This window comes from Heterodontus francisci, chromosome 20 (assembly GCF_036365525.1).
Source record: "Heterodontus francisci isolate sHetFra1 chromosome 20, sHetFra1.hap1, whole genome shotgun sequence".
Classification (NCBI taxonomy): domain Eukaryota; kingdom Metazoa; phylum Chordata; class Chondrichthyes; order Heterodontiformes; family Heterodontidae; genus Heterodontus; species Heterodontus francisci.
In genome coordinates, this window is record NC_090390.1 from 38253955 (window position 1) to 38270376 (window position 16422).

Sequence of the window (16422 nt, forward strand, 5' to 3'; positions counted from 1 at the left end):
CCTTTTCATATAACTGTCTAATTCCCTTTTGAATGTTTCAATTGAACCTACCTTCACCACATTCTCAGGCAGTGCATTCCAGACCTTAACCACTCACTGCATGAAAAAGTTTTTCCTCATGTCACTTTTGCTTCTCTTACCAAGTACTTTAAATCTGTGCCCTCTCGTTCTCGATCCTTTCATGAGTGGGAACAGTTTCTCCCTACCTACTCTGGCCAGACCCCTCATGATTTTGAATACCTCCATCAAATCACCTCTCAGCCTTCTCTTCTCCAAGGGAAAAAAAAAAAAGAGTCCTAACTTCTCCACTCTATCTTCATAACTGAAATTCCGCATCTCTGGAACCATTCTCGTAAATCTTTTTTTACAAACTCTCCAATGCAGTCATGTCATTCTTAAAATGCAGCGCCCAGAACTGGATGCAATACTTCCCTGAGGCCGAACTCGTGTCTTATACAAGTTCAACATAACTTCTTTGCTCTTGTACTCTATGTTCCTATTAATAAAGTCCAGGACACTGTATGCGTTATTTACCGCTCTCTCAACCTGTCCTGCCATCTTCAATGACTTATGCACACATACACCCAGGTCCCTCTGCTCCTGCTCTCCCTTTAGAATTGTACCCTTTATTCTATATTGTCTCTCCATGTTCTTCCTACCAAAATGAATCACTTCACATTTCTCAGCATTGAATTTCATCTGCCACCTGTCTGCCATTCCACCAACTTGTCTATATCCTTTTGGAGTTCTACACTATCCTCCTCACAGTTCACAATGCTTCCAAGTTTTGTATCATCTGCAAACTTTGAAATTGTGCCCTGTACACCAAGATCTAGGTCATTAATATATATCCGGAAAAGCAAGGGTCCCAACACTGATTGCTGGGGAACTCCACTACAAACATTCCTCCAGCCCGAAAAAGATCCATTAACCACTACTCTTTGTTTTCTGTCGCTCAGCCAATTTCGTATCAATGTTGCTACCGTCCCTGTTATTTCATGAGCTACAAGTTTGCTCACAAGTCTGTTGTGTGGCACTGTATCAAACACCTTTTGAAAGTCCATCAACAGCATTGTCCTCATCAACCCTCTGTTACCTCCTTAAAAAACTCCAGCAAGTTAGTTAAACATGATTTTCCCTTATGAAATCCATGCTGGCTTTCCTTAATCAACTTGCATTTGTCCATGTGACTATTGTTTTTGTCCCAAATTATTTTTTCTAGAAGTGTTCCGACCCCCGAAGTTAAACTAACTGGCCTGTAATTGTTGACTTATCTTCACATCCTTTTTTGAACAAGGGTGTAAACGTTTGCAATTCTGCAGTCCTCTGGCACCACCTCTGAGTCTAAGGAAGACTGAAAAATTATGGCCAGTGCCTCTGCGATTTCCACCCTCACTTCCCTCAGTATCCTTGAATGCGTCTCATCTGGTCCTGGTGTTTTATCCACTTGAAGTACAGACAGCCTATCTAATACTTCCTCTTTATTAATTTTAAATCCTTCCAGTGTCTGAATTACCTCCTCTTTCAACATTGCCCGGGTTGCATCTTTTTCCTTGGTAAAGACAGATGCAAAGTATTCATTTAATACCTCAACAATGCCCTCTGCCTCCATGTGCAATTCACATTTCTGGTCCATAATCGGCCCCACTCCTCCTTTTACTATTTATATGCCTATAGAAAAACTTTGGGATTTCCTTTAATGCTAGCTGCCAGTCTCTTTTCATGCTCTCTCTTTGCTTATTTGCTTTTTCACTTCCCTTCTGGACCTTCTATATTCAGCCTATTTCTCAGAAGTATTTTCTGCCTGGCATCTGTCATATGCACACTTTTTCTTCATCTTAATCTCTACCTCTTTTGGCATCCAGAGAGCTCTGGATTTGTTTGCCCTACTTTTCCCCTCCGAGGGAACATACCTTACTATCCCACAAAAGGATTTTTTTTTTTTAAAGTCTACAGACTTGTATTTTACATGTAACAGGACTTTTAAGTAATCAGTTTAATTGCTTTTCACAGTTATATTCAGTCATTTGTACTTGGTAGTTACTTTCAGTTAAAGTAACATTCTATTAGTTCCTGGCACAAACCAGGTACCCAAATGAGCATTCACATTTATGGCTAGTTTTGGAATTTTTAAACCATCCTAATATGCAAATTATGATAAAAATTAAGAACAGGCCACAGAAGGCAGATTCTACTCTATCACACCAATGAGGCCTGCTTCACGCTGTGGGCATTGTTTGTTTTTGCTCAAGTTGAATAAAAAGTAGATAGTGAAGAACAATTTATATCCAATTCACAGCAGACTGTAATGTCAAGAGATTTCTGACATTATGCTTGCACACTTCCCCAATCACCTACTTTAGCTATGAAACTGATCAAACTTTTATTTTAAATAGAATTTATAATTTTTGTCTGTCCAGACATACGAACATACGAATTAGGAGGAGTAGGCCACTCAGCCCCTTGAGCCTGCTCCGCCATCCAATAAGATCATGGCTGATCTGATTGTAACTTCAACTCCACTTTCCTGCCTATCCCCGATAATCTTTCACCCCCTTGCTTATCAAGAATCTATCTACATCTGCCTTAAAAATATTCAAAGACCCTGCTTCCACCGCCTTTTGTGGATCGGAGTTCCAAGGACTCACGAACCTCCGAAAAATATTTCTCCTCATCTCAGTCTTAAATGGGTGACCCCTTATTTTTAAACAGTGACCCCTAGATCTAGATTCTCCCACAAGAGGAAACATTCTTTCCACATCCATCCGGTCAAGACCCCTCAGAATCTTACATGTTTCAATGGAGTCGCCTCTTACTCTTCTAAACTCTAGCTGATACAAGCCTAGCTTGTCCAACCTTTCCTCAAAAGACATGCCCATTCCAGGTATTAGTCCAGTAAACCTTCTCTGAACTGCTTCCAATGCATTTACATCCTTCCTTAAATAAGGAGACCAGTACTGTACAGAGTACTGCAGATGTGGTCTTAACAATGCCCTGTTTGGTGAAGCAAAACCTCCCTACTTTTGTATTCAATTCCCCTCGAAATAAACAATAACATCCTATTAGCTCTCCTAATTACTTGCTGTCCTTGCATAATAACCTTTTGCAATTCATGCACTAGGACACACAGATCCCTCTGCATCTCAGAGCTCTGCAATCTCTCACCATTTAGATAATATGCTTCGTTATTCTTGCTGCCAAATTTCACATTGTCCCACTGTTTTGATTGGTCAGTTTAGGGGCGCATCTGTTGGTGAGTTTATATGGTGGGCAGCAGCTGGCACACATGGAGGACTGCAGTGCATGACACGCATGTGGCTGGGAGGGGGGGGAAAGAGATGGTGGGGGAAAAGAGAGAAAGAGAGCAAGAGAGACAGAGCCAGAGACATTTTCTCAGAGTGAGAAGTTTTGATTCTGTTAAAGTCATTGACGAAAAAAAAAACTAGAAATCCTGTATTTAAAGTAGTTTTGTTGCAATGCAGATACTAATCTGATGGCAAATGTTTTGTGGGGTTTCTGCTAGTAATTTAATAATACATTTAGTATTAACAATATAAGCCCTGATTCTCTTCACCAGTGCACAAATAAGGCTACAAGGTTGAGGTACTGGCACACAGAAGCTTCATTTGGATTTTTTTTTTTTTACTTAAATGAAGTCCCTTGCTGCTCACCTGGTTTCCATATAGTATCAAAAAGATCCAAAGGCCAAGCCTCCTGAAGAATGCCTTTTAATGATGAGTTCATCAGGAAATTTTTTTCTGCTTGCTTTTTCTGTTTTGCTGACAACTCTGCTATTTTTGCATTTTTTTGCCTTTCTTCATTAGTTTCTTTTACTATGAGTGTTCAAATGACACTATACAAAGTGCTGATCTCCAAATATTCTGAATACTTGAGATGAGGGAGAGGGGTTCACCAAATTCTGCTGTGAAGACACCCGGAGTGTTCTGTCTGCACTCACTACTAATCCAGACCCATATTTAGAAGACTGCGCCACATGTCCCCGAATTTGTTGGAGGAGACCTGCCTACAACCAGCTTTGCTGCACATGACAAACTGTTATACTTTTGCTTCATCTGTTACAGCATGACCAGCAGAAAAAATTCTGGAACTAGTAAGGCCATCACATGAAATTATCGTTCTACTGGATCATTCCAAGCCACCCCTGGAACATAGGAAGTCTGCAGGGCACATCAGTATCAAGCAAGTGACTGACACTGTGTTTGCAAGGGGCAAAATCTTCATGACATTCCATCTGGAAAGGAGGCATCAGCTGGAGAGGATGTAATGCTTTCACCTTGAATGCTAGGTGCCACTGTTAGCATGCATTTGCTCATGAGGGTTCCTCATTTCAGTCTGGCCTTATGTAAATGTTTGCACTCAATTAATTGTGACTACAATGTGTTCAATATTTATCAGCACCAAACAGTATATTTTCCATAAAAGCAAAATACTGCAGATGCTGGCAATCTGAAATAAAAACAGAACTAGAAATACTCAGCAGGTCGGGCAGCATCTGTGGAGACAGACGCAGAGTTAATGTTTCAGGTCTGTTCTGATGAAAGGTCACAGACCTGAAGCGTTAACTCTGCTTCTCTCTCCACTGATTCTGCTTGACCTGCTGAGTCTTTCCAGCACTGTTTTTATTATCGTACATTTTCTATAATTGACCACATTTTCATTTGAATAAATTTTGCGTCACCTAAAAGTTTGGGAAAAATTATGTTTTAAAGCAACATTGTACAAATTATACTCTTCAGTAGGCAAAAGTAGAAAAAAAATTGAAACATCTTAGATTGCTTCAGTGAAGGGCCGGGAACAGTCAGAAACTTTTTGAACAGTGTAGAAGGCAGAGGATGGAAAGGTCAGAGTGGGAGTGAGATGGAGAGCTAAAAATTTAATTACTTTAAGCTATTATAATAATGATATGCAGTTTTTTGTCTGTCTGCACTGTTTTGATTGGTCAGTTAAAGGGCGCATCTGTTGGTGGGTATATTTGGTGGGCAGTGCCTGGCACACGCGGAGGCAGGTGGGGCACATTTCGTTTCGGCGCCATTTTCCCTGGGACGGAGGTGATTAGCGGAAATGAAAATTTTCTTCAAGCAGGATGAGATGCATGACTACTTTGTAAAAATGTTCTTTCAGGGAGTTGATTAAGCTTTACCCATCAAACAATACCTGCAGCCTGTTGCTGCGCACACAGCCAGCGCTTAATGCTTCTGAACCCCATCTCCGGCTCCTGCTGCTCCCCAACCTTGCTTACTGGGCCCCATCCCCCAGTTCCAGTTACTGAGCTACAGCCCCCGGCTCTTGCTGCCCCCTGGATTGGGTTACTGGGCTACACCTCGGACTCTCGTTGCTCCCGGGCCTCGATTAATAGGCTGCAGTGCACAGCTCTCATTGCTCCCCGGCCTGGGTTACTGAGCTCCGGCCCCCGGCTCTCGTTTCTCCCTCGCCTGGTTTACTAGGCTCCGGCCACTGGCTCTCGCTGCTCCCCGGCCGCCATTACTCGTCTCCGGCCCCTGGCTAGGGTTACTGGGCTCCAGCCCCCCGCGCTCGGTGCTCCCCAGCCTCAATTACTGGGGTCTGACTTCGCACTGATGGCTCAACGACAAATAGCTGGACAGTTCAGATGAAAGGTCATCAACCTGAAACATTAACTCCGTTTCTCTCTCCACAGATGCTGCCTGACCTGCTGAATATTTCTAGCATCTTCTGTACATGCCTACCAGGGAAATGGGGTAGGGACTGTAGCACAAGGAGGTGGTCAATAGATCATCTTCAATTTGTACAAATTTAAAACTATTAGCTGCTGGTGTATTGTTCCCACGTCACTGAGGCATTGCACTTTGGTTCATATGGAGGGGGCAACACAAGTCAACAAACATGAGGCATCTTTGCCACCTTGAGACATGTGGGTCTCTTTTACCAGCATTACTAACTGTGCATAAAGTATGATGTGCACTGACCGATGCAAGACTCCAAAATCACTTCACATGGAATAAAAGTGAAAGACAAATACTAACTTAGGCCATTCTGGAAATGTTTTATTCAAGCGGGAATATAGCTCTTCACTAGTGAGGGGTTAGCCCCATTCTTCAGAGGGTAGCACAATAGCATTAAAATGTTGTACACTATTAAAAAGCAATGAACTACATTTTGGTAATATGTTGGGAGTCTGCGTTCATACATGCCGAAGTAGAAAACTAACTAAAGCTGACTCTTAAAGAGCTTCAATAGAACTGACAACCACAAGAAAGCTGATAAGTTAAAAACAGCCCTGAACATATAATTTCACTTAAAGTATAGTGGGGCATAGGCTTGTACTGACTTATGCAGCAGGTACACTCAACATTCCAAATTGTATAGCAGATTATGGGAAAAATTGCAGGGATTTTCCCTTCAATTCTTGCAGAAGAATTCTTGGCTTATATGGATATACATTGGTATTCCATTGCTAAATTTGACTGTTAAATTGTTTTAAAAGGGTTTTCTTTTATCCCTTTGGTTCACACGGACATTCCTCCTTACTCTAGTGTTCAGTTCACACTGGAGCTCGTCTCCTTCCTTCCCTTTCCATTCTCTCTTCTTCTCCTGCTTCCCTCAGATCATGGCAATACTTCTCTCTCTCCACCAGTTCACACAGGAACACTTCCTCCTCTCTCCTTTTGCTCATAGAGGCACTACCCTCCTCCTCCCACAGTTCTACTAGTACTCTTCTCCACTTTACATCAGTTCACACTAGCACTCTTGTCCAATTCATCCCTCATCACTCGTCTTAGCTTTTAACTACCATGGCCACACTGGGGGATTGAGTGTTACCTCACACTCGGCACAAGAATTCGCGATTTCTCTATCCTGTAAACAGGCATTCCCGCCTCTTCTCCGGGTCACAGGTCAATAGAATTATTTTTACGTTTTAATACAGACAAATACAATGCTTTTGTTCAACATCACTTCCGAAAGGAGGCGTATGGGCAGAAGGTAGTGCTGCAAGTGGAGCAGATGGGCCCATTACAATGAAGGTACAATGGCTCTTGGGGTATTCAGTGAAGCGTAGAAAGTTCAAAATCTCCACTGTGATCTGCAAAAGTGGACAATCGGGCACTGGGTCCAAGGTATTGAATATCTGCATAAAATGCAGACAGTTCCCACATGGGTGTCTCACATTACAGTGTCAAGAGGTTTGGAAATAAGAGTTTAGACGAAGGGAAGGGTTGAAAAGCAGATTTTTCCATGTATACAATTACAATTCTTTCGATTCGTAATTGTTCTTACACAGTGCACAGAAGAGAGAAAGCGGTTTTTCAAACTTTAAACTGAATGGTTTATTTTAAGAGAACTATCTGCTTCATCATACTGCCACAGCTTCTTTGAATAAATGGAACAAATTGTTAGTCTTCAGAATCAACACTTGCTTTTTAGGCTAATTGTTTTATATCATAAACACTCAGAATTATTGCTAATGCTATGTCCAATATATTAACAGTTAATAAAAAATATTAAACTATTAGTCTTCAGTAATTTCTGTTGCATAAAGCACAAGCAGTATTGAATGCTGACTGAAAATTGTGTGTCATGTCACCAGTATTTTGTAACCAGAAATCACAGCATCACTTGGTTGCAACAGAACTCACATCTTTGTAAGAAAAACAAAATAGTTCTCCTATTCCAAAGGAAGATAGGATGCCACTGGTAGATTGTGCATACTAACGCTTTGGTATCCCAATAATACACAATTTCCTCAACATAGGAACAAACCAAAAATCCTTGATAAACCTACGAAGTTTCATCTTAAATTCATATTTTGCCTTCCAAAGCTGCAAGGCTGCATAACAGAGCGTACTAAGCAGCACAAGATTATATTTTAATCAATCTTAATAAAAAATAAATGTTTATGGTGCCTGAAGCTTTTGTTTCAAGCAATTAATGTTACTGTACATTATTTAAGCCAAAAACACATTTATATGATTTTTCCATCTTTGAGCAGAAGGACTAATTCTGTTGTACACAACCAATGGCCACTACAACAAACAGAGATGCATTTTGAAGGCTATCTTATCACAGAATGTTACTGTTAACCAATTCCGTCTGTTCTATACAGACTATGCAAAAGCCAGTAGTGGGGGGGGGGGGGGGGGGGGGAGGAAGGACATGTTTAGTTGTTGACTTTTAAATTTATATTGAAGGTTACTTGACTTGAGCAACAAGCCTGTAGCCAGTTCATAGCCTTCAGATGTGCATGCTTTCTTCAGCTACTCACCGACATTGCTGCATGGTGATTGACGTTATTCTGAGAAGGAACCCAGCAAGGAAATCAAAACAAAAAATCAAATGTAAACAGGTGTGGAAAGAAGTGTGAACACCAATAATAAAAAGGAAAGTAAAACCAAAGCATACCATTACTAATTAGATCAGCTGCTAGATGGACATCTTCACAATACAAAAGTCATAGAACATCCATATCAATCCCTTTCATTAATGGCCATAATTTTGTGTACTAATCACATTCCCATCATATTTAGATTTATAGGTGTGTGTTATGTGGCAAATTAAAACAAAAACATTTCTATCATTCAGTTCTGCAGCACAATAAAAAGGTAATTCTTACTTTAAACATTATTTTGTCTGATTTTGAAAGCAGTTAAATATCAAAGCCAGACCAGAAGTGCAACATTTTATAAATACAGCCACTGTTTTCTCAATCCACTTGGAGATCTTTGAAAATTGGATTAATGCCACCTTGCAGCTAATTGAAATTCTCTTCCAACAGTGAAGCCAGTTTGCTTTTTAGCTCATAAGAACCACTGAAGGAAGACAGTTGGAAAGAAAGTGACATTTTAATTCTTGTTCAAGCCAAGATCAAATAAAACTATAATCAGCATGGTCTTAAAAATTATAGGCATGAATAACAGAGGAAAATCTAACTGGTTTAAGGATCTATGGAATAATCTTAAAGCAAGAAAAAATTATACATAGAACGTTATCTTAGTATTGTCGTTCTCATATTTAATACTCACAGGCAAATGTGTAAAAACTTGAAAAGTGCTTCTGAGAAAATTTATAAGATCCATTAAATAACCACTGGCTCGACCATTGGGTTCTGTCAAAGTCCATTCATAGTCAGCTAGCTGTATGAATTCATCAATCTTATGGTTAAGCTTTGTGTATATTTCTCCTTCTGCTGCATGTCGAGCATCCTGCAAAAAAATCAAATAAATTAATTTAGGTATATATATTTCTATTGTAACAAAGACTGTCTCAATCCAAACCATGGCTTCAGTTATAACCAAACATGAAGAATTTTTAAAAATCACTTCTGTGAAACAATCATTGTGCATGCAGACAAAACACAACCCTGATAATGTATCATGCAAATTCCAGAAAAAATATATATCTTGAAAATGTATTTAATTATTTCCATCTTCCTTTCAACAAACAGATATTGCAAATCATAAAGAAATTGCAACATGAATCAAAATATTCAAAGTCGATCATGTTGACATTAAATATCTGCAGAAAGGGAAACAAATGTTTTGACATATTTAAAAATACTGTGCAACTGGGGTGCTACACAGACAGTTTTGGAAGTGATTTGGTACACACACTGGTTCATAGTAAGAAATCCAAGTGAAAGCCAATAAAGCATAAGAATAGTTTAATCAGTGTATACCTGCATATAAAATTATTTTACATTTGGTTGTAAAATAAACTTTTATTAAAAGAATATGCCAATTATTTAGTTCCAGCACAAATTATCAAGTGGCTGAGTCACCCAAAAGGATGTGGAAAGCTCAGTGAACCAATAGGTTTTCCAACTGAGCAATTAATTTTTTCCAAGTTTCATGTTACTAGAGTATTTTGATATTGGCTTTAAGTTCACTTTGTGCTAGATCACAAGTACATACACAAAGTCAAAATTATCACAATTAAATAACTGTTTTACACATGACTATAGCAATTACAAGGCAAATTTCTGAATGTGGATTGCTTAACATATCCGTACTGCACATACCTTGAATGTGGACAGTCCATAAAGTCGTGTGGTGTGCACAGTCTCTGGGGAAACATTGGTAATGTTTGTTATAAAGTCCTCAAGGTATTTACAGGCCTGTTCCAGGTGTGTTGTGTTTATGATGATTTGTACAAGCTGCAAAACATAAAAATGCATCCGCTGAGACTTTATTTGAATCTTTCAGCTGTTACCATTTTCTAACACTACCATACATACAAACATACTAATTAGGAGCAGGAGTAGGCCACTCAGCCCTTCAAGCCTGCCCCACCATTCAATAAGTTCATGGCTGAACTGATTACTCCACATTTCCCATCTATCCCCGATAACCTTCACCCCCTTGCTTATCACGAATCTATCTACCTCTGCCTTAAAAATATTCAAAGACTCTGCTTCCACTGCCTTTTGAGTAAGAGAATTCCAAAGAGTCACGACCCGCAGAGAAAAAAATTTCTCCTCATCTCGGTCTTAAATGAATTACCCCTTATTTTTAAACATTGAGCCCTAGTTCTAGATTCACTCAAGGGGAAACATCCTTTCCACATCCACCCTGTCAAGACCCCTCAGGATCTTATACGTTTCAATCAAGTCGCCTCTTACTCTTCTAAATTCCAGCAGATAAAAGCCTAGCCTGTCCAATCTTTCCTCATAAAACAGCCCGCCCCTCCCAGGTATTAGTCTAGTAAACCTTCTCTGTACTGCCTTCAACACATTTACATCCTTCTTTTAATAAAGAGACCAGTACTGTACACAGTACTCCAGATGTGGTCTCACCAATGCCCTGTATAGCTGAACCATAACCTCCCTACTTCTGTATTCAATTTCCCACGCGATAAACGATAATATTCTATTAGCTTTCCTAATTATGTGCTGTATCTGCATACTAACCTTTTGTGATTCATACACTAGGACACCCAGATCCCTCTGCATCTCAGAGCTTTGCAATCTCTCACCATTTAAATATACTTTTTTATTCTTCCTGCCAAAGTGGACAATTTCACATTTTCCCACATTATACTCCATTTGCTAGGTCTTTGCCCACTCCCTTAACCTATCTATATCCCTTTCTAACCCCCTTATGTCCTCTTCACAAGTTACTTTCCTACCTATCTTTGTCTCATCAGTAAATTTAGTAACCATATCTTCGATCCCTTTATCGAAGTCAATTATATAAATTGTAAAAAGTTGAGGCCCCAGCACTGATCCCTGTCGCACACCACTCGATAGATCTTGCCAACCAGAAAATGGCCCATTTATGCCTATTCTGGGTTTCCTGTTAGCTAGCCAATCTTCTATCCATGCCAATATATTACCCCCCTCCACCATGAGCTTTTATTTTCTGCAATAATCTTTGATGTGGCACCTTATCAAATGCCTTCTGGAAATCTAAGTACAATACATTCACCAGTTCCCCTTTATCCACAGCATATGTAACTCTCTCAAAGAACTCCAATAAATTGGTTAAACATGATTTCCCTTTCACAAAACCATGTTGACTCTGCCTGACTACTTTGAATTTTTCTAAATGCCCTGCTATAACATCTTTAAAAATAGCTTCTAATATTTTCCCCAAGACAGATGTTAAGCTAACTGGCCTGTAGTTTCTATCTCCTCCCTTTTTGAATAAAGGAGTTACATTCGCTATTTTCCAATCTAATGGATCCTTCCCCAAATCTAGGGAATTTAGGAAAATTAAGACTAACAGATCAACTATCTCACTAGCCACTTCTTTTAACAACCTAGGATGTAGTCCATCAGGACCCAGGGATCCTGGGGTGGCACAGTGGCCTCACAGCTCCAGTGACCTGGGTTCAGTTCTGGGTACTGCTTGTGCGGAGTTTGCAAGTTCTCCCTGTGATCGCGTGGGTTTCCGCCGGGTGCTCCGATTTCCTCCCACAGCCAAAGACTTGCAGGTTGATAGGTAAATTGGCCATTGTAAATTGCCCCTAATGTAGGTAGGTGGTAAGAGAATGGTGGGGATGTGGTAGGGAATAGGGATTAATGTAGGATTAGTATAAACGGGCGGTTATTGGTTGGCACAGACTCGGTGGGCCGAAGGGTGTGTTTCAGTGCTGTATCTATGACTCGTCACCCTGCAGCTCCAACAATTTGTTCAGTACCACTTCCCTGATGATTGTAATTTTCTTGAGTTCCTCCCTCCCTTCCATTTCCTGACTTACATCTAATACTGGGATGTTACTTGTATCCTCAATAGTGAAGACCGATGCAAAATATCTGTTCAATTCAGCTGCCATCTCCTGATTATCCATTATTAATTCCCCAGACTTACTTTCTATAGGACCAACACCCTGTTAACTTTTTCTTTTTAAAATATCTGTCTTTATATTTCTAGCTAGCTTTCTCTCGTACTCTAATTTTACCGTCATCAATCTTTTAGTCATTCTTTACCGTTATTTATATTCTGTCCAATCTTCTGATCTGCCTCCTATCTTTGCTTAATAATAGGCTTTTTCTTCAAGTTTGATACTACCTTTAACTGTTTTAGTTAACCACAGATGGCGGGTCCCACCCTTGGAATTTTTCTTTCTCGTTGAAATAATTTAATGCAATGCATTTCTAGGCAACTTCTTATAAAATAATAAGCACTTTGCTCAAAACTCCAAAACGGTTTTAACCATCAGTAACAATATATGCTTAATAGATACTATACTGAGCTACTTAATAGTATGCACAAAAGATCCATGCAGCACTATTCTTTTATAATTGTTTAGCAAGTATACATTATCTACCCAACAGTAAGGAAATGCATTACAATTTGCTTTGCAAGGGACCAAATTCAAATACAACTATAAAGAAAAAAAAAACGTTAACAATGGTAACTGGACAATTTTTTGCAAAAAATTATTCAGAAAGAGTTCAGTAACATACTATGCTGTACAGACAGAACTACATGTCTTATGTGAAATGATATTTAAGTTTGGCACTTTAAACTCTTCCAAAACCTGATTATACTGTCACCTACAACTGCTAACTTTTCAACTGGTCCTGATCTCAACCATGTTAAGCTTGAAGTGAACAAAAATTGAATTACCATTATAATTAACCCGCATATCTGAGATATCTTTGTAACATTATTTTGACAAATTAAAAATTACACACAATGAAGCCAATAATACCCAGTCATCAAGGAAGCATTAGTAAGAATGGTATGAAGAAGTACTGTGGAGTTGTTAAGTCGAGCCAAAGAGCAGAATAATGATAAAAAAGAAAAAACAACAACAGCTCAGAGATGGTGTGTATGTATGGGAATGGAGATTGCACACTGCTTAGAATGGGGAAGGGTGGGGGGGGGGGGGAGGAGGTGGTTTGTGTCTGCGCATGCAAAAGAGAGTTCAAATGTTGTAATAACTTCTTTTAGTACTTCTTTGTGCATTAAGCAGAATGTTACTTCATTTTTGACTAATTTAGCGTTTGTTGTTTAATGTCTATCCATCACACAAAAAAGTGAAAAATTTTAAACCCAAAGCACTGGTCATGGCTTCAACATTCGTGGTACAGATTTTCAATTTTATGTAACAGGTTTCATAGCAGTGGAATCTCGTCATAATGATTAATTTGACTAGATGCTGAAGTGGATCACTAATATTGCATGAGCAATAAATCAAAGGGTCAATCCTACAATGCCCAGCTCTCAGCCCAAAACAGCACTGGGAAAATTTGGTTGACAAGGAATAGGCTAAAGTGGCAGAAGAAAGAATACACTTTAAAGTTTAATATCACTGCAAGACTGGCACTCAGCTGTTTACAATGCTGTTGAGTGGCACTGTTAAACAGCTGAGCAGCGCTGACTGACAATTTAAAAAGCTGATTAATAAAATGTATAAAAGGTCCCAATGTGCAGCTGATGAAACTTCTAAAATACAGACAATGTCCCAAGAGACTCTAAAATCAGTGTTGCAAACCAGTATCTAAGCCGAGCACAGCTCTGCTGTTTAAAAAGGACCAATGAATACTGATTAAGTTGTTAAACAGCGCTACTCAATGGCAGTTTCAGCAGCTGTGCTGGTTGGCAACTTCTCTAGTGTAAACAACAGATCAGCACTGAACCAGTATATCAGCTTAAAGTAAGTTAGCAGGAATTGAGAGAGAGAAACTAATTTGTTCTCAAGATGTGGTGACGCTATGGTGGTATTTTATTGCCCACCATAGTTATCCTAAGGTGATGGTAGTGAGCCTTCTCCTTAAACCACTGCAGTTATTATAGTGATGGTGCCAAGTAGGGAATTCCAATGATGAAGGAATGGCAATATATGTTCAAATGAGGGTGGTGTGCGACTTGGAAGGAAACGTGGAGGTGATGGCATTCCCATGACATTGCTGCTCTTGTTACCTTGGTGAGTTGTTGCAGTGCATTCTGCAGATTGTATATACTGCATCAGCTACGGAGAGGGTGGATGTCAAGTCCAGTTTTAGGAGCTCAACTGAGATCAATAACTGAACCACTAATTACATGCAAAAGAGGTACAAACCTTTGCTGATGCCCACACGATCAAAGGTGCATTGCTAAATTAATCAAATCCGTACAATCAACTTTTACTGATCAACACAGACAGTAGAAAAAAGTTTCAGACAATTAGATTTGGAAATCATGACAAACATATTCACAGGACAATGACAAGCTGTGACCACTAAAAGTAGATTACACTGTAAAGTTAATGAGACACTGAATATATTTTATTGTTTTTTGATATTAGTGAAAATCAGTGCATATATAAAGCTGGTTTCCTTTTCCACTAGGATTATTGTGACAGAATATTTGTAATATTGCTTACTCCCAGGTAAATGCGATATATTCCATGCTAGTTTTTTTTTTACCCCCACACAGGTTTTCCATTTGCCACCTGAAGGGTTGACTACTGGCATATACCTCCTTTCAAGAACAATGACCACTTGGCTGAGGAACTGTCAGTCCCAGCAATGAGTACTGGCTGTTATTTCTTTCATCCTTAGGTGACATCAAAGCTAAGCCCAATCCTGTTCTTGCCCGAGGGCCACGCACACGCACATTTGTGTGGCAATATGCATTGTAATCAGGAATGGGAACTCTGGATGCTTTTCCCTTCTCTAATCCAGTGAGCCGAGGCCAATTATATAATCCCTACCACCACCCTGGCAAACACCAGCGAACTTCGAACAGATCAGTAGCTGAACCTTCAAATTTTCTGCTCTACGTGGCTCAGTTACTCCTTGTATAAACTCACTAATCCATCACTGTCCAATGGCGTCTCCTGGAAGTGTGTGTGTATGAAAGATGGAGGTGAAAAGCAGATTTGGAATATGATATCTCACTGTTGAATAGTCCATAGACACTCACTGTCGATTCTAACAAATGAATAATACAACTACAACTGCTGCTAACATTTATAAAGTGCTTTTGTTGAAGGGGTATTTAAAAGTTTGGTCAAAGAGGTAGGTTTTAAGGGAGGGTCTTAAACGAGAGAGAGGCAGGAAGGCAATTCCAGTTTAGGACCCAGACAGCTGAATGAGCAGGCACCAATGGCAGGGTGAAAGGAATGAAGAATGCACAAAAAGACCAGGTAGGAGAAAAGAAGAGATCTCAGGAGGTTGCATGGCTGGAGAAAGTACAAAGATCAGGAAGGGCACCGCTGTGATGGGATGTGAAATGGAGGCATTGGTGAAGCAGAAATCAGTGTAGGCCAACGAGCATAGGCGTGATAGGTGAGCAGGATTTGGCATGGGCTCAGATACAGGTAGGTTTATGATACAGAAGAGCTTTGGAGAAGCTCAATTTTATATAGGGTGGGGGAATAGGAGGTCAGCCAGCAGAGCAGCAGAATAGTAGAGTCTGGAGGTGATGAAAGCATAGATGATTCTCAGCAGAGGATGAGGTATGCAGGGTCAGAGACAAGTGATGTTATGAGGATGGAAGTTCACTCTCTTCATGATGGTAAGGAAATAGAGCCAGAAGCTCAAATGGAGGTCAAATAGGATGCAGAGGGTGCCAACAGTCTGGTTCAACCTGAAACAGTGGTTGGAGAGGCAAATAAATTGGTGGCAAGGAGACAGTTTGTGGGGGAAACAGGCCAAAACAATGGCCTTGGTCTTTCCAATATTTAAAGAAAGGAAATTGAGCCCAAAGACTGGCTGTCAGACAAGCAGGCCAACAACACAGACAGTGGAAGGATTGAGATGGAGCTGGGCATCATCAGAGCACATGGGGAACCTGACATCATGCATTTTGATAATGTCGCTGAGGAACAGCACACTGGTAAGGAATTGGAAGGGGAAAAGGATAGATCTTTGGGGGTCCAGAGGTAAAAATCTATTCAGGCAGGAAGGAAAGCCATTGGCAGAGATTCTCTGGCTATGATTGGATAAGGAGGAGGGTAGTTTTATTCAGCAGGACAACAGAGGACAGCATTAGAGAA

General features: G+C 40.0%; 1 protein-coding gene across 3 annotated transcripts in view; it reads right to left on the bottom strand.

Moving 5' to 3' along the window:
- The window catches only part of LOC137380584 (exocyst complex component 6-like), a 275778-nt gene that overhangs the window by 136505 nt on the left and 122851 nt on the right, over positions 1–16422 (bottom strand). For 2 of the 3 annotated variants that reach the window (XM_068052624.1, XM_068052626.1), the window contains exons 17-19: positions 10013–10147; positions 9018–9197; positions 8261–8290 (exon numbers count right to left, since the gene is read on the bottom strand). In XM_068052624.1, the coding sequence (XP_067908725.1) occupies positions 8261–8290; positions 9018–9197; positions 10013–10147 (345 nt within the window). The remainder of the gene's footprint in view (positions 1–8260; positions 8291–9017; positions 9198–10012; positions 10148–16422) is intronic. The other variant, XM_068052625.1, reaches the window with a different exon arrangement.